The sequence below is a fragment of the Onychomys torridus genome, chromosome 20 (assembly GCF_903995425.1).
Source record: "Onychomys torridus chromosome 20, mOncTor1.1, whole genome shotgun sequence".
NCBI lineage: Eukaryota > Metazoa > Chordata > Mammalia > Rodentia > Cricetidae > Onychomys > Onychomys torridus.
The window spans coordinates 9,160,592-9,185,098 of record NC_050462.1 but is presented as its reverse complement, the minus strand read 5'-3'; the positions used below and the strand labels follow the sequence as shown (position 1 = coordinate 9,185,098).

Genomic DNA, 24,507 nt, shown 5'->3' with positions numbered 1-24,507 from the left:
CTTCAGTGCCCAGTGTATTTGTAAAACAGCCCACCCTGTGTTAGGTACTTGGCAAACATCTAAATTCTGATACTATCTCTGAGATTCAAAACTGTTTCTATTTTATAGATGAAACAGACTCAGTAAATAACCTAAGGAGATGTGGAATGTAGAACCAAGCAAGATTCAAAACACTTCCCTTACCAAGCTTCTTACACACACACATATACACACAAACACACACACACACTGCCAAGCTTCTTACACAGATTCGTGCACACACATACACAGACACTCTAGTATTCAGATTTACTTTGTAAACATCAGCATCGGAACTCTGGATATATCCTAGCCTGTATGTGATAAATCAGCAGAATCATGAACAGACTGAAGTGGTGGGGGTTATGTGCCAGGCAGCATGTGCCTGCCACACGGTTTTTCCAGTGTTCCAGAATCATAGGGAAGTACTTAACACCTAAAGAATAAACCTAGTAACTCAGTGTGTGTGCTATTGCCATTGCCATGAAGGAAACCATACATTGCAGTGCCTCTTGTCTAGTAGACTATTTTGCGTGGTATATGTGTAAGGGTGTGAGGGATGCACTTGTCTGTGTGCGCAGATGTGAAAGTCAGAGGGTGACTTGAGTTTCATCTAGTACTCCATCTTGTTTCTGAGATAAAGATCTCAGTGCTGGACCTTGCCATTTCACTAGACTGGCCCCCAGCACTGAGGTTCAAGACATGCCTGGCTTTTTACATGCTTGCTGGGTATCGAACGATGATCCTCATGCTTGCATAGCAAAGTTAACCCATGGAGCCGCCTCCCCAGCCTTAAGTATGGATCTATTCCAATGGAAGGAGATGTCCATGGGTACTAGAATTCTATGAAAACAAAAGCCTTGCCCATCAAGTGGACTTGTTTTTGTTTTGTTGTGTTGGAAATAACTGTGCCTGGAGGAAGAAGGTCCCTAAAAAGACCTCAACGAAGTCAAACTAAATAGAAGCAGGAACGAAAAGGTTATGAATCCCAAGCTGGCCATGACAGTACACAGCCACAGCCTCAGCACCGCCAGACATGAGTATCAACGGGAGTTTGAGGCCAGCCTGGGCTAGCTCCAACAAATCAAAATCCCTCAGGAGCAAAGTGCATTCCTTCACTTACCCTACAAAATGACTGTATATGGGAGGGAGGCTAGAGCCCACATCACTAGCAATGTCTGATTTTCAAATGCCAGTTGTCCATGTTTGAAAGAACTCCCAATATTAATAATACTGTGTGTTATATTACATTAAGTGAGTGCTGGATGATTAGCTTGGGAAAGTTCCTCTGAAGACAATTTTAAGTCTACAGTTATGTCTAATTTTTAAAACTAGGAATATTTAATTTTTGCTATAGAACCAGTAAGACTCTTATCTTTAACCAATTTAATACTGAAAAAGGTAAATGAATGGAAGACAGTAAAGACATCTTGTTAATACTTATTAAAATTACTTTTTATTTCCTTTCATGTTAAGTTTTTTATTGTGTTGTGAACTCATTAAATACAGCCATTGGGATCATTTTGACTGTATCATTTATCATTTTACTAGCATAGACAAGAGTTTATATAAACATTACTTTGAATGTCTGTAACTACTTTAGCATAATTTTTTTGTTTGGTTGGTTATTATTTTTGTTTTGAGACAGTCTCAAGCAGCCCAGGCTGGCCTCAGATTCACCACAAAGCTGAGGCTAGCCCTGAACTCTTGGTCCTCCTGCCTCTGTCTTCTGAGTCCTAGGATTACAGGTGTGTGCCACCACACCTGGGTGTCTGCATTCCCGTGTTGGTGTTTCCAGATACAGTATGATTTATAATACAAATTTCTGACCCAGAAGCCTGACTCTGGACTCTACCCCACCTCACTATATAGAGCCTGGCCAAACAACATAGCAGAACCTTGCCATTCTCACAGGGTTCCTGGTACAACGTTCAGGTCACATATATAAAATTCTTTGACCAGTATAAAGTGTTGTAAAATAATGTTAAGTCAGTAAAGTGAGTCAGCAAAATACTTCTCATGCCTATAACCAAAAACTCTTAAGTGGAATAGCTTATATAAACTAGTCAGTTAAGCAAGTGATGATTATATTATACACACTATATTTCTAATCTACTTTGCTAAGACTAATCTTTGGAAAGCCTTAATTCATTTTAAGGGAGAAAAAGTCTGAGCTAAATATTAGTGTTCATACAAACAAAATGCAACCACTAATTTAAAAATAGGAGGGTTTCCCCCCAAGAGTGTACATTCTTTAATAGAATTGTATTTGTGTAAGAATTCCATACAAATAGAATATATACCTTAACACAAGAAAGCAAGGAAGACTATTTTACATTACGTAAACCATTTGGGTGATTCAATCAAGCTAACCCTCTTGCCAAATACTTGTTTCTTACATTTATTACAAATAGTGGAGTCAGTTCTGCACAGCCAGCAAGCACACAGTCTAACAGTCACAAGCACATCTGGTGATTCCAACGGGTATGTGACAGAGTGGTTGGTTCACAAGAACTGACGTGAGTGAATTTACTGTCTGCTTTTCAATGTTTCAACTAACCTGCAGAGAGAAAATGCAACAGTTTAACAAAACTAACTTCCAGGTATAAAACATGAACATTTACAATATAAATTTCACAACTGAGATTACAAAGATTAACACAGGTTAAAGAAAAAGCCCAACTATCTATTGGTTTTTCTTTCTTTTCATTATTTATTTATTTATGATTTATTTATTTATGCATGCATGCAAGAGTCTCAAGTAGCCCCTGGCTAACCCTGAACTCACCACATAGCCAAAGGTGGCCTTAAATTCCTGACCCTCTTGCCTCTGCCTCCAAAGTGTTGATATCATAAGCAGGCACCATCAAATTTGAGTCTCAGGTATCTATAGTCTGCTATTACTGCTGGGATGTATGCATGCACAGTTCAGAGGGAAAATCTGACCTCTATTCTCAAGCATCTGGAGTAGACACACCTACTAAACAACTACAGACTAATGGAGCAAGCACGTGTCACTGGTCTCTGATGAGGGCATGTAACTTCACTTGTGTGTTAGACAGCAGGATCACAGATACACTTGAGGATCTTTGGGGGAGGGAAGGGAAAGAGCTGCAGTAGTGTCTCACTATGTAGCAGCCTCAGCTGGTCTGGCTAAGGAAACCAAGCTGGTCTCAAACCCATAGTGATCCTCCTGCATGTGCCTCCCAAGTGCTGACATTAAAGAGATGAGCTACCACCATGCCTGTCAAGAATCTTCTTGACAAGAAGCAATCCTTATCCCAATTCCTGAAGGACTCAGAACTGGAAGAGGACGTAAAACAGAGGGACAGCTCACCTAGTGATAGCAGTCATGTGAGTGTGGCTGGAATGGTTTACTCAGGAAGACAATGGGAGAAAAAGCTGGACAAGGTGTTTATTAGCTGCTATCTAAATGTCATCCCCAAGAAAATCAGCATTGCATCATAGGCCAGTGTGGTAATGCACACGGTCTGGTCGCTGCACTAGGAGGCTGAAGCAGGATCTGATCCTGGGCTGTATACCAAAACACTGTTGGGGAAGAAAATAAAAACTATCCTATAGGAAGCTCGCCATATGCACGAGCCGCTGACTTCAAACACAGACACTTACCATTCCATCGCCTCATCAAGGCCAGTGCCTTTGGTTGCGGATGTTTTAAATATCTGCCACTTTCGGTCTTTCAGAGCAGGTAACCCAAGTGCATTTGCCATTTCTGAGGGTGTCATGGCCTGCTCCATGTCCTGCTTGTTTGCAAACACCACTAAAATGGCCTTTCTCAGCTCTTCTTCCTAAATACAATGGAAAAAGACTTCATTTCCTTTAATCAGTTTGTTGCCTTGAATTGGGAAAAAACACCACAATTAAACTGTGAAGAGTGTGTGTACTGGTGTATCCATACTGCTGTAAACAACTCCAATGAAATGCACTGGCTCACAGAGAAAAGACAAGAACTCGGAAGGGAGGCCAGCTGGGAAGCAGGGCTGGTGGAGTGACAGGAGAAGAGGAGAACAGGAAGGGAGCGCACATAAGCAGCACAGTGGACACGCGGGGCAATGTAAAGAGCCCGCTGCTGTGTACAGCTGACGCGGGCTACCAGAGACAGACGCATCCAAACACACCAGAGAAAGAGAAAGGACGGCAATCTTGAATTTGGAAGGCCGGGGCAGTCAGTCAAGTCCGAGGCTAACCTGAGTACATGGCAAACAAGTTCAGGCCAGCAGAGGTTAAAGGCAAGATCTCATCTCAGGCTTTCCCAATCCAGGTATCTCAGGCTTATCCACCTACACGTTCATGTAGCTAATTTCTGTATTTTATACGTTAGTTATTTCATTTGGAGTGCACTTATACAAAGAAGGTAAAACCTAAAGTGCTTTGTGTGTATGTTTTAATGTGAACAGAACAAACTGGCACTAGACCTACACTTCCCATTACAATAACTGTTGATGGACACAAAGCTACTTCCTAACAACGTGACTCCCAGTTCTGGCTCTGGAAGGTTTTATTTTCTCCAGGGTGAGCTAGGGAAGCACTCTACTGAGCTACACCCCACCTTCCCCACCTTGGTTTTGATAAGTCTTTGAACTGTGTAGTCCAGGATGGTTTTGTCTCATGATCCTCTGCCTCTGCCTCCCAAGTATAGAATAGAAGCATGTACCTGTAATTACAGGTCCATCTCTGTAAGGTTTCATAAACCAAATCCTAATGTTGCAAATGACTCCTAACAATCTTGCACAACTCAAGAATTATAAATTGAAGTTAATTATCAGTTTCTCCTAAATAATACTTTATATAATGTGAGCCAGGCCAAATAAAGCTGCTGTTTTAAAAATCCATTATATGTGACAGTAATTAATTAATGGAAACCGTCCATGAGAGTTAAAGAAAGCAGGAAGTGTAAGGAGGGTCTCAGGCATCTACTGGCCCCCACTGGGAGTGTTTGAGGAGGCTTAGGGGATGTGGCCTGATGGAAGAAGGTAAGTCACTGGGCTGGCTTGAGAGGAAGTACATGCAGGTGTGCTCTCTCAGGTTCTCCGGCTGCAGTTGACGCCGTGAGCCCTCAGCTTCCTGCTTCTGCTGCCATGCCTTCACCCCACCCACTGTCTCGACTCTAATCTGACTGTCTAGAACCACAAGCCCACTAACCCTCCTCTAAGCAGCCTCCGTGGCGCTGCTGTACCACAGCGCTGCTGTACCACAGCGGCAGAACAGTAACTAATGCACCTCACGACCAAGTAGCCTAGAACTGGCATGTAAGCATCAAATAGCTGGATAAGGTGGAACTGTGTAGAAAAGGGAATAGCCGTATAATTTTCGAAAACAAATGTTACTGGGCTGTTATTAAATGAACTGAAGCATATTTACTTGAGTCTTTTATTTAATGAATGCTCTCAATTTGATGATCTCGGTAAATGTATTGAGTTTTTGAGCTAGAGACACAGCTCAGTGGTAGAACTCTTGCTTAGCATGCACATGGCTGAGTTCAACCCCCAATACCATTAAAAAAAAAAAAAATGAACTGCAAGGCCTTATGGCCTTTAATCGCAGCACTTAAAAGACAGAGCCAGGTAAAGGTAGCCAGGGCTACAGAGGAAAGCATTGTCTCAAAAGCAAACAAAACTGATACAAAGCAAGACCCTGCCTCACTAGAGAAGGCACCAGTACAGACATGGGAAACAGAAGCAATGAGGAGCTGGTGCTGTGAGCGCAGCACGCTCGGATCCGGAGAGGAGCTCCGATCCAGAGAGAGGATCCAGAGAGGAGCTCCGATCCGGAGAGGAGCCCAGCCCAGAGAAGAGCTCGGATCCGGAGAGGAGTTCCAATCCAGAGAAGAGCTCGGATCCGGAGAGGAGCCCAGCCCAGAGAAGAGCTCGGATCCGGAGAGGAGTTCGGATCCGGAGAGGAGTTCGGATCCGGAGAGGAGCTCCAATCCAGAGAAGAGCTCGGATCCGGAGAGGAGTTCAGCCCAGCGGGTGGGCTGTGAAGAATGGCAGAGAGACTCCACAAAGCAGGGCAGAGCCGCAACTGCCGACCCAGAAACACACACTTCTGAGTGCACGACGTTTCTAAACTGGCCAAAGGTTCGACAGCTGAAAAGACGGAGCCGGAGAGATGGCTCAGAGCCTAGAAGCACTGCTCCTCCTCCCGAGTTCAGTTCTCCGCACCCACAACAGGTGGCTCCCAACTGCCTGGACTCCAGCCCGAGGGGAGCTGACACCCTCTTCTGGCCTCTGAGGGCACCCACATATATGTGCACACAGACACAAACCAGACAAAAATAAATCCTTTAGAAGTCATACTACTGGGGCAGCAAGACGGCTCAACAGGTAAAAGTTGCCTAAGTGTGGCAACCTGAGATACATCTTTGGATCCTACATAAAGGTAGATGAGAACCAACTCTTAACCAAATACTTAACTAGCCAAATGCTTAACCAGCCAAATGCTTAACTAGCCAAATGCTTCGAGTTTCTGGTCTTCACGTCTTAAATATCTTTTTTTTAAGATTTATTTATTTATTATGTAAACAGTGTTCTGTTTTGTATGTATGTCTACAGGCCAGAAGAGGGCACCAGATCTCATTACAGATGGTTGTGAGCCACCATGTGGTTGCTGGGAATTGAACTCAGGACCTCTGGAAGAGCAGTCAGTGCTCTTAACCTCTGAGCCATCTCTCCAGCCCCTTATATATCTTTCTACTTTCTGCCCTCACTCCCTGGGATTAAAGGTGTGTGTCACCATGCCTGGCTGTTTCTAATGTGGCCTTGAACTCAGAGATCCAGAGGTATTTCTGTCTCTGGAATGCTAGGATTAAAGGCGTGTGCTACCACTGCCTATCCTCATGTTTAATATTGTGGTCGTCCTGTTCTTTGACCCCAGATAAGTTTATTTCGGGGAACACACAATATTTCAGGGAACACAATACCACCACATTTCTCTGACCTCAGTGTGCAAGTGTACACACACACACACACACACACACACACACACACACACACGCACTTGTTTTAAAATAAATCTTTAAAGGGGTGGGGAACGTTAGCCCAGTGGCTAAGAGCACTTGTTGCTCCTGCAGAGGACCCAGGTTCAATTCTTAGCACCCACACATTGGCTCACAATCATCTATACCTCCACTCCCAGGGAACCTGATAATCTCTTCTGACCTCCATACACACCGAGCATGCACACGATACTCACAACGATGCAAACAAAACGTTCATACAAATAAAGAAATAAAACAGATAGGAAAAGAATAGAGGAAAACTATCCTTGCTTTTCCATTATTTCACGTGATAATATACATAAGAAAAAGTAAACAAATGTGATTCCTCTAGTTCCTCTCTTAAATGTTGAATGTTAATATTTAAATGTTTGCTTACCTCCAACATGGCAACTAACTCTGACTTGGAAATGCCAATTCGGTCTCGGTCACAACTGTCAACGACATAGATGACGGCATCTGTGTTTGAATAGTAACATCTCCAGTACGGCCTAAAGAAAATCCAAGAATGGAAAAACATGTTATCCCAGCAAAAAACCTGACATGTCAATTTCCAAATTGGACTTGGGTCAACGATAGAGAGATGTGATTACATGCCAGCCCTGCGCAGAGTAATGCCTTATGATTTGCTGTTTCTGACAGAAATGCATCTTGCATCACACTTGGTATGACTAGGTTGAAAGAAGAGTGATAAATATTCAATTATAGGCCCAAAATTTCAGTTTCAAAGTAAGTCTGAATTTCAAGCTGAGAAGACAGAAATATAGTCCACAAAGAATACTAAATACACTGACAGGAAAACTGTACACAGACCTGATGACTGTAACTTACAAGTCCTTAACCAGGAATACCTCACAAGAAAAGGATGGCTTTTGTTTGTTTGCCTTTTCCCTCGACACAAGGTTTCTCTGTGTAGACCAGGCTGTCCTGGAACTCAGATCCTCTTGCCTTTGCCTCCCAAGTTTGGGGATTAAAGGCGTAAGCCACCACTGCCTGGAATTTTTAATGTGACTTTATATGTCCTTAATCACTGATGACAACCAGAAGCAGAATTGGCTACAATCAGAAATAACCTCAAAATGACTTAAATGAGTTACTGAATGGGAGACTATTTAGTGAATATATTACTAAGATCTCCCCCCTCTCTACATACATATATATATGTGTGTGTGTGTGTGTGTGTGTGTGTGTGTGTGTGTGTGTGTATGTATACACTGTCTTTTGTCTTTCTGTTTGTTTGTTTTGTTTTTCAAGACAGGGTTTCTCTGTGTAGCTTTGCGCCTTTCCTGGATCTTGCTCTGTAGCCCAGGCTGGCCTCGAACTCACAAAGATCTGCCTGCCTCTGCCTCCCGAGTGCTGGGATTAAAGGCGTGCGCCACTACCGCCCAGCTGTCTTTTGTCTTTTATGAGACAGTCTCACTATGTCAATCTGGCTGGCCAGGAACTAGATATGTAGCCCAGGATAGCCTCCAACTCACAGAGATCCTTCTGCCTCTGACTCCGATTCTGAGATTAAAGGTGTGCACCAACACACTACCAATCTCTCAACAGCAACCTAACTACTGCTCTAAGCTGGTCCCCTGAGCCACTCGCAGCCACGTGCAGTCCCAGTTGCTGAGCACTGAAGTTCACAAGGCACCTGTATTCATGCCATCGCTGCATGGCCTTGTATAGACACCAAACATCTCTCGGAGGGGTCAAGACAACACGTAAACCAGGGGCCAGTTTCTGAGCCTTTCAGGTTTTCATGAGAGGATTTTCACTTAATCGATCATCTGAAAAACTGAGTTCCTTACATTTTTAATTACTGGATGCTCTAAGAAAATTCCTAGTTTCAAATTCCACCTCATTTAAACAATGTGACCTCTATCTAATCTACAACAGAGATGTATTTTGATTTAGTGTTGTGAGCACTAAAAAGAGCCAGTAAATGTTAAGCATGACCAAATGACCTGGTGTTTATAGCATACCTGATACTTGTCTGTCCTCCTAAGTCCCAAACTTGGAATTTGAGGTTTTTGTATGTCACCGTCTCTACATTAAATCCAATAGCTGGAAGAGAAATCAAATCAATAGGAGATGTAGATAATACATTCTCCCTTTACAAAGTCTCCAACTTCACTGAGTTTTAGCAACTGCTGGTAATTTTCAATCACATTACGGGCTGGGTTATTATAACATTTAAGACAATATACTATGATACACACACACACACACACACACACACACACACACACACACACGAAATTAACAAGATCAGCACCAACTTCAGGTTACCAAAAAAAAAAACCTTGTGACCACTCTGTGCATGTTATTAACACAATTGCTGGCACCCATGTGTGTATGAGTGTGTAAGCCAGAGGAAAAGACAACACTGTGTTGTTCCTCAGTCACCTCCTTTTTTTTTTTAGACAAATGTCTCTTGCTGGCCAAGTAGGCTAGCCTAGCTGGCTATCAAGCCCCAGACATCGACCACATCCAGTCTGGTTTATGTAAGTTCTAGGGACTGAACTCATGTCCCTAGCATTTTACCTACTGAGCAATTCCCCCAGTCCGAGAAGTCTATTAAACTCTCCTGAGTACTGGCATACAAGTGTTCAGAAAGGTTTTTGTTTGTTTGTTTGTTTGTTTGACACAGGGTTTCTGTATGTAACAGCTCTGGCTACCGTCAAACTCACTCTGTGGACCAGGCTGGCCTCAAACTCACAGGGATTCACCTGCCTCTGCCTCCCAAGTGCTGGAATTAAAGGTGTGTGCCACCACTGCCCGGCCTCTTCAGAAAGTTTTATTTGAAAAGTAAAGCTATAAGAACTGAAGTTCTGATAGACAGTATAAACTAAAATTATAATTAAAGACTAGGCTCTAAAATTCAATAAAGTCAATAGCAATGACTTTATGAAGCCAAGTTCTCTGCGGGTGGCAACCTTACAGACCCACCCTCTGCAGACATCTCAAGAGCTCACTTGAACAAGGTCACAGCTGGGATGCTCTATATCTCATCCCTTCTGTCCACCATTCTTCCTAGGTGTAGCTCTGGCACCACACGGCTGAGACCAGATACTACTTTCAGAGAAAGGGGTCTAAACGAGAGAGAAAATGTTGCTGAAAACACTTAGCGTGGACGAGTTTGCTCACATTTCCTAAGCTAGAAAAGTCAGAGTGAAAAATGACTTCCAGTCACCACTGACTTTTGTTCCCTATTAACGCTGTGTTGGTAGATGATGTATTTGGTGCGCAAGTATGCACATTACAACGGAAAGATAAAACCACAGCGAGCCTAACACAATGGAAACCAAGTTCCTTCTCCTTCAGAACTGGACAGACTCAGCTCTGTTCCTCACCATCGAGAGCACCGTTCATGTGCAAAGGGCAGGGGTGACAGCAGTGAGTCCACCCGCCGTGTGGACTGGGATTGCAAAGTGATGTCAAAGCTACCCAGACGGAGGGGGGAGTTTAAGAAGTGAGAGTCAAAGGAAATGAAATGGGCAGAAAACTGCAAAAGGAAAGAACAGATGCTCCAGACCCCGAACCTTCTTCCATAAACAATCCTGGAAGGGTTAGTGACAAAACGACAGAGTCACTCAGAACACACTTTAAAATCTTGAGCAAATTATATGGATTCCTCCATTTAATTTAAATGTATTACTCTATAAATTTAGTTCAACAACTGAAAAAGTATAAACATCAAGAGCATCCCTATGTAGTAAGATAGGACTATTTACAAATAATTTTCTAAGACAGCTAGGGCTACCAACAGAGTTAAAGTTCGGGTGTTTCTTCTTAGTTCTCAGGTAACCCGGTCATTTCAACACTCAGCCTCTATAATTCCCATCTTTAAAAGTGACCTACAGAATTACTCAGGAGAAACTACACTGTGATTCAAGTAATAAAAAGATGCAGAAAAATGTACTTTGTATACAACAACACTAATTTAACATTTCTATATTCATTACACAGTTAGCAAAGTACCTTGTACAACTTACTGGTCAAAGCCAGTAGATATTTAGTATCTTCATTAAGCATAAAAATTTAGTGACTTAAGCCAACTATAGCTCTAAACAGACATCTGTTTGCCTGCCTGGATAGGAACCAAGTACATCAAAATGCTTCTTATTTCATTACAAAAATAGTATTGTCAGTATCATTTTTATACTAGAAGTTTACCCCATCAACCCATCATGACTAATTTATTCAGAAAATTGTATTAGCTATAAACCAGAAAAGTTCTACAATGAGCTAGCAAACCAATACTTACTGGGAATAGTAGTAACAACTTCTCCAACCTGCAATCTGTACAAAATTGTTGTTTTCCCAGCACCATCTAATCCCAAAATTAAAATCCTCATTTCCCTGGTTCCAAAGAGACTGGAAAAAATACTTGAGAAAAAGCCACCTACAAGAGAATAAAAACAAAAACGTACTTAATGTCATCTTTTAAATTAGGGCCATAGAACATTTAACCTTGCCTTTTGAAAGCTAGATGCCTAATCAAATAGCAAAATAGCTCCCTGGATGCACAGGTAGACACTTTTGCTTCCAATGAAATACATTTTCAACAGCAAGTGAGATACTAAGTGATGTTCCCAGGTCCCGAGTACTGTCAGGAGGCAGAAGATACACTAATCAGACACACAAGTACACCTTTGGTGCACTCCCACTTACCCACAAAACTACCACCACAAGAGACTCTGACGGCCACACAAGACAAAACACATTGTGTTGCTGATTTGTTTTTCTAATAACAGCTATTGTGGAAAAGTCATTTTATTATTATTTGGGGGGAGTATTTTTTTGAGACAGGGTCTCACTTTGTAGCCCAGGCTGACCTGGAAATCAGTATGTAGACCAGGCTGGCCTCAAACTCATAGAGATCCACCTGCCTCTGTTTCTTGAATGCATCAGAGAACTCATTTGAGACAGTAAGACTCATCCAATATTTTATGAAATATTTCCAGGAAACATTATGTACACCCAAGGCACCCTGCAACATAAAAGTGTTTGTGGCACAAACTCTTCACCTTCAAAAGTCACTAAGGAAAAAAAGATTCACAATATAATGTGAGAAAAGGGGAAAGTGGGGGAATATAAAGGAGAATGTGCTCAATATGCAATACGTACAGGATATATATAATCTTAAAAATAAAAGGCAAGGCCTTTGGCTAGTGGTCCAAGCCTGCAGTACCAGCTACTTAAGGAGGCTAATGTACTGTTGCTGAGTCTGAAGCCAACTTTGGCTACAGCGTGAGTTGAATTCAAGGCTAAACAACTTAGTGAGAGCCTGTCTCAAAGTTTTAAAAGGGCTGGGGCTTTGGCTCAGCAGCAGGGCGTTGCCTAGCATGCTCAAGGCTGACTTCAATCCACATAGCCCGCGCGCGCACACACGGACACACGGAAAGGAGAAGGGGCGAAGACAGGAAGAGGAGATGTCACCCTGTACACAGAACCTTGGGAAAAGAGTGGGTGTGACTAGACAAAGTCCTTTCAACCTTTTACACGTAGAAGAGAGGCGGAAAAACAACACTGAAGGATGACAGGGAACCCAACAGAAGTAGGATGCTCGGGATCACTGTTGGAAACACTGGGGAAGGACTCAAAGAAAGCAGCAACTCCCTCTAGAGGCTCCTCCAGCTGTCCTGGGGGCGTCACCTTAGGGGTGCGCTGGGGCCACTGCTGGCGTTCCCTCACCCGGGGAGCTGCAAATCGTGCGAATCGCGATTTAAAACCCACGCACTGGCCGGCTGTTAACCTCCCACTTCGCAACCCACCTTACTGGACGACGTCCACCAACAGTGCCAGCAGGCAGCACCTGGCCTGGGCTTTTCTCAAAGTGACGCAGTCCCAACGCCCACGCAGAAGCCATCCGAGGGGCCGGACACCCCGGTGAACCCGCGGCCGGCCACCCGACGCCCAGCCACCCGAGACGGCAGGGGAAGGTGGCTCGGTCGCCCGTGGCCTGCGGGTGCCCCCCACGGCCGCCCGACGCAATCCCCACGCTCCTCACCCATGATGAACCGCCGCCGCGCCCTCGCCGATCCCCAGAGTCAGGCCGGGACTCGGCAGCGAGTCCTAGTCGAGCCTGGGCGCCGCCACCTCCGCCGCTCCGGGCCTCCGGTTCCCAGGCGGACTCCTCCGAGCCAGGTCGGCCAGCAACTTCCACGTCGTCCACCCGGAGGGGGCGGGACCTGGGGCGAGAGGCTCCTGCGCCTGCGCGCCGCCGGGGCACGCCGCTCTGGGCGTCCGCGTCGGCGTTTTCGACGCAAAGGCTCAGCGGGCTGAGCGGAGCTGAAGTAGGTTCCACAACGATTACCACCCCCCCCAAAAAAATTTTTTTTTAGAAACCAAAATGTAATGTCTCCTGATTCCACTTTTCTGAACAGTGAGCCCTTCTCCTATATTAAAACCGTAACGTTTTAGTGTTAAATTCGGACACCGAGTCGTGGCGAATCGGCCAACGCAAAATAAGAGTCAGAGATCGACGGAGCGAGGGCGCAGGATGCCGGCGCAAGTTTGCGGCATCGCGGTGGTTGGTAGATCTGGAGCGGTCTGCCGAGGCCGTCCACTTTTCCCCAGTTGCTTTCCCGCAGAAGCAGCCGAGTTACGTAATAATAACGAGAAAGCTCACCCTTGCTCCCTGCGAGCCGCCCATACTCCCTACGCGCCACCCACACGGAGCAGCCTCTACCCGAGGTGTCCGAATTTTTTGTCCTCCAGGTGGCCACCTGACCACCTTTCCGCCTCCCGCACGGCTGGGAATTCGTTCCCTCCTGCGACGTAGGTCGGAAGTTAACGTAGTTTTCGATAAGCTGTTGAGTGGTTTCGGAAGGATTGAGCGGTCCTGCAAATCCCTAGCAACGCGTCTTGCTTCTGCGCACGGGCTCGGAGGCTCGCGGGCTCGGAGGCTCGCAGGCTCGCAGGCTCGCGTGCGATCCGGGATCGGATCCACCCGTGACCCACCGCCATGGCCAAGGAAGGCACTGCGGCTGCAAGTGTAATGGACGTCAATACGGCTCTGAAAGAGGTGCTGAAGACCGCCCTGGTCCACGACGGCCTCGCGCGAGGAATCCACGAAGCTGTCAAAGCCTTAGGCAAGGGCCAAGCCCGCCTGTGTGTGCTCGCAACCAATTGTGATAAACCTATGTACATCAAGTTGGTAGAATCCCTCTGTGCGGAGCACCAGATCCACCTCCTGAAGGTGGATGACAGCCGGAAACTAGGGGAATGGGCAGGCCTATGCAAAATCGATCGGAAGGGGAGACCCCGTAAAGTGATAGGTTGCACCTGTGTGGTGGTGAAGAACTATGGGAAAGACTCTCAGGCCAAAGATGTCATTGAAGAGTACTTCAAATGCAAGAAATGAACGGCAACCACAAAAGTGGCGCATTTTCTTTTAAGTTCCAAAAAATGTAGACAAATAGTATTATCTCAAAGTCTTGAGTTTTCGCCGGAAATGGCAGCACTTTTTAGGTTTTCTTCCAAATGTAAATTTCGTGTATTATGGTCTTATTTATAATGGAAATTTTCATCTATTTGGAAGTTTAAGAACTGCATGAGATTTGGTCTAGCATTATTAAGGTTTAATTGACAAAATCGTATGTATGCTGCACAGTGTTAATGTTTTGATGTGCATATGTATATACTATATATATATATATACACTAATCATTTTGGTGAGATATATATATATATATATATATATATATATATATATATATGCATGCACGTATCTGTTTGACATACTAATTTAATTTTCTTTGGATAAATACCCCAAAGTGAATACTACAGTATTTATTTTATTTTTTTTTTGAGAACCTCCATACTGTTTTCCACAATGGCTATAATACTTTACATTCCTACCAAGAGTGTCTATTTTGCTTTTTAATTAAATTAACTACATAGATGTTGAATTAAATCTTCCTACACCCTCATCATCACCCAAAGTCCTAGATTCACAGAAACATTCCTTGCAAGGAAAAATTGTCCCAGAAAGTGAATTTCTACCTAGACACCTGAGAGGTCTGGAGAGTGATCTATGGTAGCCACAAATAAGTTTATTAAGTACACAATAAGCAAAGGTAAGACATTAAATAGCCTGGAGGCGATAGAAGCAACAGATAATAAAACATCAGTTCAAGGTGCTCACAACATCCAACAGAGGCAACTGGGGCCGCCCAATTGAGAGCGCAGACAAAAGGTAGCATCCAATCAGGGACTTAAACATCCAGCAGAAGTCAGCGAGAATCCTCACTGAGGCAACCACCTGGAGTTCCTGAGTGTCCCCTTAGGTGGGGCTTCCGTGTAAGGACAAATGACCGCAGACACAAACACCATGGAGTCAGGCTCTTGCAGTCATCCAGCAGAAAGCAAAGCCAGATGTCAGCATTGAGAACTCCAAGAGCAAGGTGTCCGTTCCACCAGTGAGCTTCCCGTGGCTGCGTGTCTGGTGGTGTCTGTCCACTGGTGAGCTTCCTGTGGCTGAGTGGCTGGTGGTGTCTGTCCACTGGTGAGCTTCCTGTGGCTGAGTGGCTGGCTTTCCACTTGCATTCTAGGTGTTTTTATAACATGGAGTAAACACTAGGAACTTCTGTTAGAAATGCTTCCCTTTCTAGTTGTTCTCAAGGACACAGCAATTTTTGTTTGGTTTTTGTGTTTGTTTGTTTGTTTGTTTGTTCCTTTCTGCTTTTCTCTTTGGGTTGCAGAGCCACGGACCAGGCTCACTGTTTTAGGATGGTTGACCCTGAAGGAGTACAGCCAGCCCTGCCTCAAGTTTCAGCTTAAAGAGCACATGACACTTTACCAGTCAATGCCATTACAACACCTGAGCCTTTTGAAGGTTATTTGTAAAGACTGCCTTGTCTTTGCATGCTTCACACATGAAGCAGGCTTATCATTCCACTGACCTCCCCCATTCTTCCCCACCTGCTCTCCAACATGAGTTGCTGCTCTTGGCAGGTCTTGGTTATTGCTACTTCAAACCTGTGCTCTTACAGATTTATCTTTGAGTACAATTGCAGAAAATACCTGAGAGTATGGGTTCTCTTTAAAAGAGGCCAAAAGGAAAACTATGCATATTAGTTGATTTGTAAGTCAACTAATAGACATCACTATAAAGGATGGGCAGCACACCTTTGATCCCAGCACTTGGGAGACAGAGGCAGATGAGTCTCTGTGTTCAAAGCCAGCCTGGTCTACAGAGTGAGTTCCAGGACAGCCAGGGCTACATAGAGAGACCCTGTATCAAAAAAAAAGAAATAAAAGATGTAGCTGAAAATTTTCCTGTTCTTTGTTATATATAATTTTACTGTGTTGAAGTTAAAACTTTCCTTTTTAATTAAACAGAAAATAGGAAATGCTGTGGGATAATGCTTTTGTACACTGGTTTAATAAAACGCTGATTGGCCAGTAGCTAGGCAGGAAATATAGGTGGGATAAGCAGACAAGGAGAATTCTGGGAAGAGAAAGGCTAAGTTAAGAGACACCAGCCTGCTATCCAAGGAGCAGCATGTAATGGCACACAGGTAAAGCCACAGAACACACAGTGACATACAGATGAACAGAAATGGGCTGAGTTTAAGTGTAAAAGCTAGTCAGTAGTAGGCCTGCGCTAATAGCCCAGCAGTTTTAATTAATATAAGCTTGTGTGTGTTTATGTGGGTCCGAGCAGCTGTGGGACCGGTGGGTGAGAGAGATTTGTCCTGACCTTGGACCAGGTGGGACACAGGAAAACTTTCAGCTACAGAAAGACATCACTATAAAACTACTATGAAAATAAGACCCCGCAGGCAAATTTTGGAACCTCTGTTTTTCAAAACTTCCACAATAAAGAGTAGTCATTGAAGCTGAAGAGACGACTCAGCAATTAGAAGCTCTTGCTGCTCTTGCAGAGGACCCAGGTTTGATTCTCAACACCCACATGGCAGCTGCCAACTGTCAGTAACTCCAGTTCCAGGGAATGAGATTGTTCTTTTTGACCTCCATGGGCTCCTACACGCACCAACTGTACACAAATACATTCAATGTACATACATACATACATACATACATACATACATACATACATATATTTGGTATTTTTCGAGACAGGGTTTCTCTGTGTAGTTTTGGTGCCTGTCCTAGATCTCGCTTTGTAGACCAGGCTGGCGTCAAACTCACAGAGATCCGCCTGGCTCTGCCTCCCAAGTGCTGGGATTAAGGATGTGTGCCACCACCACCCAGCAAATTAAGTATATTTTAAAGAGTGACCTTAGAGGAAGAAGAACTATAAAGTCATGCTCACAATATACTTATATTGGAAACTTTGGATTTTTGTTCTTGAGACAACCACACAGAAATAACTTGTTTAACACGTTCACTCAAATGTCATATTTAAAATCACAACATGCCCCACTTCCCATTGCTCTAATTTTTAGTACAAATTCTTACCCATGTTGGGCGCCAAATGTAGATGAATTTCTAAACAGTCATATTAAATAAGAAACACAGAACCAAATACAGAGGTAATAGCTGAAGAGATCAGAGCAAATAGCTACAACTAGCCTTAGCTTACCACCATGAAGGAGCTTCCACAGAGAAGCTACTTCTGCCTGTCTAAACTGTGCTTTTATTGCCTTCCTGTTCTGTCTTCTCATTGGCTCTAAGCCCAGCCACATCACTTCCTTGTCACTGCCTGTCCATACAGACCTCCAGGTCTCTATGGTTGGTACTGGGATTAAAAATGCATGTCACCATGCTTGGCTGTGTCCTTGACCACACAGAGACTGCCTGCCATATGATCATATTAAGTGCATGTGCTACCACCACCTGACTTCTGTTTATGGCTATGACCTCTGATCTCCAGGCAAACTTTTTTTTTTTCAGAGCTGAGGACCGAACCCAGGGCCTTGTGCTTGCTAGGCAAGCACTCTACCACTGAACTAAATCCCCAACCCCATTTTAAAATACTTTTTTGATTGTTTGTTTGTTTTGTTTTTCAAGACAGGGTTTCTCTGTGTAGTTTGCGCCTTTCCTGGAACTGGCTTTGGAGACCAGGCTGGCCTGGAACTCACAGAGATCCACCTACCTCTGCCTCCTGAGTGCTGGGATTAAAGGCTTGTGCCACCACCACCCGCTCCAGGCAAACTTTATGTATTAACATACAAATAAAATATCACATTTCAGCACAAATAAAATATCACCACATTTCCCTTTTATAATTCTAATAAAAAGAAAAAAGGGAAAAAAGTTATAACTAACATAAGAAAAATTATATACACTAAGTACAATAGCTATATACAATATATACAAGCAATAAATAATGTCTAGTCCATTTGCATTTGACAAACTCAGAGAAAATATTCCATTATCTATTCTATTTTGGTAAGTAATGTACCTGAATCATTTTCTATCCTAACTTATATTACTAACTGAGAACTATCTTATAATGTCTTTCAAATTTATACACTTACACTTCTTTAGTGAGTTTCTTTACTGAAATTCTTAACAAGGAAACTATAACTATCTAATCTGCAACTAACTATAACTATATCTAATCTTCAACTCCCTCAGAGACCCAAGAAGGAAATAATATTACCTAATAAAACAGGAAGTAAAAGCAAGCGGCTTCCCAAAAAAAAAAAAAAAAAAAAAAATGTGAGCTGATGGAAACAGCCAGCTGCCTGGACAGTCACCCCAAGGTTTCTTCGTAGTGTTGGGGCATCATCTTCAGCCTATAGACCTAGCATATCTGACAGATTCATTTGTGAAGTAGGATGTACACAAGGCCTTCAGTTCAACCTCACATTTGGTGCGAAGTAGTCCATGTACCAGATAAACCTGGATTTCACCAGTGTCCTGTCATGATTCAGGATTTTAAATTCTGGAAATTGTTGATGTTTTTGGAATTCAGCTGTCCATTCTTCTTGGCTTGTGGGTGGCTTCATCTCTTTTATTAAATGCCAGTCTACCATTGAGAGGTTAGATTCCATCAGCTTAGTTACTCTTCAAGAATAACTGCTTCAGCTGCTGTTCCACTGCAGATCAGAAGCCATCAGCCCACTGCCTGTTCAGCTGCCTTCAAAGAAAGAGGCACTGTACCTTTTCCGGATTGCAAAGGCCACTTCAGGGATGGTGCCATATTGTCCTGGCCTCAGAGGATGCCTGTTGTTAAAGCCACAACCACACTTCTCTTGGCAAGAATCAGTAGTCCTTCGTTTTGTGTCTTGTCTGTCCATTTTGTCCTATTTGTCAGCAGTTGATTTGAGGATTCTTTGTTGTCCAGTGGCTAACTTTTGCCACAATGAAAGTTTATTCCATATGCAGTTTCTTCAATGCCCATATCTTCTCTGAAGTAGATTGGTGCTGCCAGGAGCCAACATATCTCATAGTCATAAAAAAAAGAAAACTTTTCTAAGCTATTAAAACATTTTAAATGCCATATTCTGTAGATCTCAGAAGGGTTTGCCTATCTAAAATATATCTGCTCAATCTTGAAAACACAATATGACTACAAGTTCGATTGTAATGTCTAACTACTAACTTTCATTTCTTTACATCCTAATAGTTGGTAATAATAACATTCAAGGATCAGCAAATTGCATTACATTGTTAAATGAACTGTATGAGTACAAAATCCTGAACAAGATTAGAAATATACGTACAGCATTTTCTAACAGGAACCTAATTTGCTCACTACGCACTTGTCTTATCTTATTATCTTACATTCACTAAATGTAAAATAGGTGAATTTTTATTGTTATTGCAGAAGAGCTCTGACTTATTTGTTTTTGCTGTTATTGTTTGGGTTTTTTGTTTGTGTGTTTGTGTTTAGTTGGTTTGTTGAGACAGCATCTCACTCTAGCCCAGGCTAGCCTGGAACTCACTATGTAGATCAGGTTGGCCTCATGTGTGGGCCACCATGCCCAGCTATATGCTAAATTATAAAATGAGATTTGGGTACAAATGCAATGATCATTAGTCTAATTCTTCAATGTTATAATTATTGAATTTGTTACCTACAGTAGTCATACTGGAGGTCAAATTACCAAAGAACTGACCAAGTCAGGAGCAGCCACTAGGTGGAGGTAGTGCTCTAAACCCACTGCTATTCGACGCCTGTTAGTTGGTCGGTTTATTAGAAGCCATGGGCAACTTGCTACTTTATGTTTACTGGGACAGAATCTTACCGTGTGATCCAAGCTGACAGGAAACTTGTGATCCTCCTGCTTCATCTCCAAACGCCAGGATAGCATAGTGCATGTTACACAGCCTAGCTTCAGAGTAAACTATTTTTCTTTCTTCTTTCCCAGAGTCCCACTCTGTATCCCAGGCTGGCCTCAAACTCATGACGATCCTGCTCCCTCAGCCCCAGCTCCCCAATGCAGCGATTATAAGCATGAGCCACCACACCCAGGCGATTTAATCTTTTTCAGCTGATATAATCCAATAATAACGCACTGAATTTTAAAATTAGATGTGTTTCCACAGTGGGAACAGCATTTTAAGTTTCTATGGTTCCTTGGAGAGAAAACGACTTGAGTTTCTGTTGTTTCTCTGAGGATCGTGAGGTCCTAAGAAGCTGAAACAGTGGCAAGTAGCTTGAGTGGAACTGCCCATGGCAGGCTTGTGTTCCTGAGCCTGGCCTCCCACCCAGAAACCGGAAGGTCTTGATGATGGGGCTCCATTATCAGCATAGCTCCCCAGAGAGAATGGGATGCCACCATCCAGCAACTGTACACAAGGGGAGGCAGGAACCCTGGAGGCTGAAGGTAACAGGAGGCGGGGAGTCAACAGCGCCTCTCAGAGAGGACATTGGGAATCACTGTATTTGCAGTGCCCCTCACCCCCCGGGCCTCTTTAGGGCTCCCCAAAGAGTAAAACAAGGTTTGTTCCTTGATTCCTCGCTGGCCTCCCAAATAGTCCAGTACAGATCCCACCAGCTCATCCGCACAGGGAGCCATGTTTCCAGCTCTTCTTCCCACCACTCTGACAGAGACGCTGGGAAGCAGCACGTAGCCACTTTGTAACTTTTCTTCCCTGGGAGGCCGACTTCCTGTTCCTGCAGAAAGACTCAGACTGGGAAACCACACTGGTCTAAGTGAAGGGCCTGGAGGCCTTCCTGGTTTGCTTTCTCTTAGACTTCCAGCTTGATGTGCATCCTCATTCCTGAGCTGCAGAGAACCAGTGTTGACTCTGTTCTAAGGGTATGGCAGAGTCTGGGGCATGGAGGGAGAATTTCCCCTGCCTCCCTGGGCTTCTGGCTGTTACTACACCAATATCATTCTTGAAAGCTTTGTAACTTTTCAGACTTGATGTTCGGTCCACGTCTCAATTCAGCCCTCCTCTGCAGAGCCCTCCTTTAGCCCAGGGTAGCCTAGACCAATATTCCTCAGTGCTCGGGTTACAGGCTTGCACCACCATACACAGTTCCTTTCTGAGGTCTTAATCAAAGGCCTACAGGCACACCATTGGCTTTTCCATTTTGCCAGATGGAGAAATTTGGAATGAAGTCTAGCTTTCTAATCTTTTCAGTCCTTGGCCAGCTCTCTGCTTACAGACCCAACCATTCTCTCTTACAACTTCTTATGGTTCTCAGAAGCAAAGTGATTCTTTGAAAACCCCACCTGGAAATAGCCCAGCTTGCTCTGAAAATCCATTACCCCTGTGACACCAAGTTCATATAGTTACAGGAAGGTTTCCGCCCCTGTCACAGCCATCTACCACAGTTCACTTTCTCTAGCCTCCAGCGACAATGACATGTATTCCCAGCCTGGTGATCCTTCACTAATAGCCAAAATAGCCCGTTTTTCCAGCTCCCACCCACTGTGTTCAAAAGCCAAGGCCACATTTTAAATTTTCATGTACCCATGTCTGCTACTGATTTCTGTGTCAGCTGGTGTTGCTGTGTAACAAATTACTTTAGAAATCAGTATTTCAGGCTAGGCATAGTGGTGTGTGTGTCCCAGCACTTGAGAGACAGAAGCAGGAGTGTCTCTGTAAATCCCAGGCTAGCCCTGTTTACATTGTCAGTTCCAGGCCAACCAAGGCCACAGTGAGACCCTCTCTACAAAACAAAAACCAAGGCTGGGAACACAGTTTAGTGGTAAAGTACTTGACTAGTATGCCTGAGGCCTCAGGTTCCACCCCAGACTACACATTCATACACAAATTCAAGCAATTAAAGCAACAGTGAAGTGTTACTTATTCAAATCATCTGGATTAGTTGAACAGTTCTTTCTTTTTCTATAGTCTCGCTTGGGGCTACTTGCACAGCAGGATTCAACTGGTTTGCAGGCTGGCTGAGTTGATCTCTTTCCTCATGTGGTCTTCTACTCCCCCAAAGGCTAAACTGGTCCTGATATGGCTCCATTGGTGCCATATACCCAACAGATGTATGTGTGTGCACCAAGAGGCACATGCAGGGATGCTTAAACAGCATTATTCACAGAATCAAAGACTGAACAGCTCAAATGTCTGTCCTTGTATTATGTTTATTACCTTTAGCAAATGACTTTGGGGACCACACTCTGAGTAGTATTGCGAAGGAGGAATAGTTTCTCACTTGTCCTACCTCATACTGACTAGCCTGTCCTCACACAGGGCTAGCCTATCCTCACACAGGGGTAGCCTATCCTCACTCAGTACTAGTCTATCTTCACACAGGCTAACCTATCCTCACATAGGACTATCCTCACTCAGGACTAGCCTGTCCTTCTTGCGGGCTACAAAAATATAGAGATTCAGCTGTGTATTAAAGCTGAGCTTTGACCGGCCAAGGGTCTGTCAAAAGGCAATGCCACTTATTATGAATATTTGGTGTTACCCAGCCTTTAATATTTCAGCTGTCTTCTGCTATGAAATCCTTGCGCCCAGACCAATTGGTAAACAGTTCAGCTCCTCAGACCTGCTGAACCTACTAAATTACTAACTACCCTGTTGAGTTTAGGAGACAAGATGGAGGGATTCACCTAGCTTTGTTTCTTGTGCTAATGAAGCTCAGACCATCTCGCCTTGAGGAGGCCTAATGGTTCTCCGGAGCAATTGACTGAGAACAAAAGAGGTTTTTACATATCAAGGTGAGAGGTAAAACAACCTTCATGAGGAGGTGGAGAACCTCCTACCCAGGGAAAGAAAGGGCAGGCATTTTCTGTAGAGTCGGACAGAAGAGCATGGCATGAGAGAAGAGAGGACGTCAGAGGTTCCATAGAGCTTAAGCAGATCTCGGGTAGAGTTTTCTGAGTGCCAGGAGTACAGAGCAGCAAGGATGGAGAAAGAGGACACAGAGGACAAAGATGAGGTTGAAAGCATAGGAGTTAGTCGTCAGCTAGACTATGAGCTAGGGAACTGAATGGAACTGTAGTTATGGAGACAGGATTTCATACCAGAGAAATAAAGTAGACGGATAAAGAGCTTGGTATGTCTAGAGTTACTCCTGCCTTGAATGCCTGGTGGAACTATAGCTGAATTGATGTAATTTTGTCACAAAGGAATAAAGTTAACAGACATAAGAACATAGCATACGTAGATTTTCCCCCTCAGATCTCACACCGGACTCAGCTGAGCCCCTGGACCCTGGGTACTGCATATGTTTTCACACAGGACTAACCAGTCAGCACAGAGCAGTCTGACAGATGACCCTGAACACATGCAATGTGAAGAGTCTGACAGCATAACCCAAGAAACCACATTGCAAAAGGTAACCTGAGAGGCTGGAGAGATGGCTCAGTGGCTAAGAGTGCTTGGGAAAGACACAGGAAGATCACGGGGCTTGCTGGCCATCTACACACTCCAGGTTCTGTGAGAGACTATCTCAAGAGAATAAGGAGGAGATAGCCAGGCAGAGGGAGTGCACGCCAGGGCTACACAGAGAAACCTTGTCATAAAATAATCAATAGGTAAAATAGTGGTGATACAGGTCTTTAATCCAGAGGCAGGCAGATCTCTGTGAGTTCCAGGACAGCCAGGGCTATAATGATAGAGGAAGACACCAACGTTGACTTCTTGTCTCCTACACAGAGAGAGAGAGAGAGAGAGAGAGAGAGAGAGAGAGAGAGAGAGAATGCCATACATTAACAACGATAATAAATGTTTAATTAGTGAAGAAGAAAGCTTAAATTTCTTAACATGGGATTCCTTCTGCATGACAGGGGATTCGCTGTCTGATTTAGGCTTTTAAAATAAGCTTTCTATTATCCAAGGGAAGCCATTCAACCTCTCTATGGCTCAGCACCTTTCTAAATTGAGGTTACACTTTTTTTTCTAAAGATTTACTTATTTTATGCATGAGTTGCTGGAAATAGAACATAGGACCTCTGGAAGATCAGCCAGTACTCTTAACCACTGAACCATTTCTCCAGTCCCACCCTTTCTAAATTGAAGGATCAGCTGATGGCGTAACTTCTCAGACATTAAAGCATTAACATACCCAAAGGTGAGAGCCAAGCAGAACCACACATTGGTCTTGTAATTGTAAAGACGGGGTGCTCATGTTGCTCATGTTGCTG

At 43.8% G+C, this 24,507-nt stretch overlaps 2 protein-coding genes across 2 annotated transcripts; one reads left to right on the top strand and one right to left on the bottom strand.

The window, feature by feature from the left end:
- Positions 1 to 2,232: 2,232 nt before the first annotated feature.
- Arl1 (ADP ribosylation factor like GTPase 1) lies at positions 2,233 to 13,251 on the bottom strand. Its single transcript, XM_036170167.1, has 6 exons — positions 13,035 to 13,251; positions 11,289 to 11,426; positions 9,004 to 9,085; positions 7,413 to 7,524; positions 3,649 to 3,827; positions 2,233 to 2,578 (listed from the first exon to the last, which is right to left on the bottom strand). Exons 1-6 carry the CDS (start codon positions 13,036 to 13,038, stop codon positions 2,548 to 2,550), a joined length of 546 nt encoding a protein of 181 aa, XP_036026060.1. The 5' UTR covers positions 13,039 to 13,251; the 3' UTR covers positions 2,233 to 2,547.
- Positions 13,252 to 13,525: 274 nt separating this feature from the next.
- Positions 13,526 to 14,652, top strand: LOC118571212 (40S ribosomal protein S12-like). The gene has a single exon (XM_036170168.1). The coding sequence runs from the start codon at positions 13,992 to 13,994 to the stop codon at positions 14,388 to 14,390; it is 399 nt and encodes a 132-aa protein (XP_036026061.1). The 5' UTR covers positions 13,526 to 13,991; the 3' UTR covers positions 14,391 to 14,652.
- Positions 14,653 to 24,507: the final 9,855 nt, after the last annotated feature.

Coding starts and splice junctions, on each gene's coding strand:
- Arl1 (XM_036170167.1), bottom strand. Junction 7,525..9,003: donor GGAGGACAGACAAGTATCAG/GTATGCTATAAA, acceptor GATTTTCTTTAG/GCCGTACTGGAGATGTTACT. Junction 3,828..7,412: donor AGTTAGTTGCCATGTTGGAG/GTAAGCAAACAT, acceptor CATTGTATTTAG/GAAGAAGAGCTGAGAAAGGC.
- LOC118571212 (XM_036170168.1), top strand. CDS start 13,992: ATGGCCAAGGAAGGCACTGCGGCTGCAAGTGTAATGGACGTCAATACG.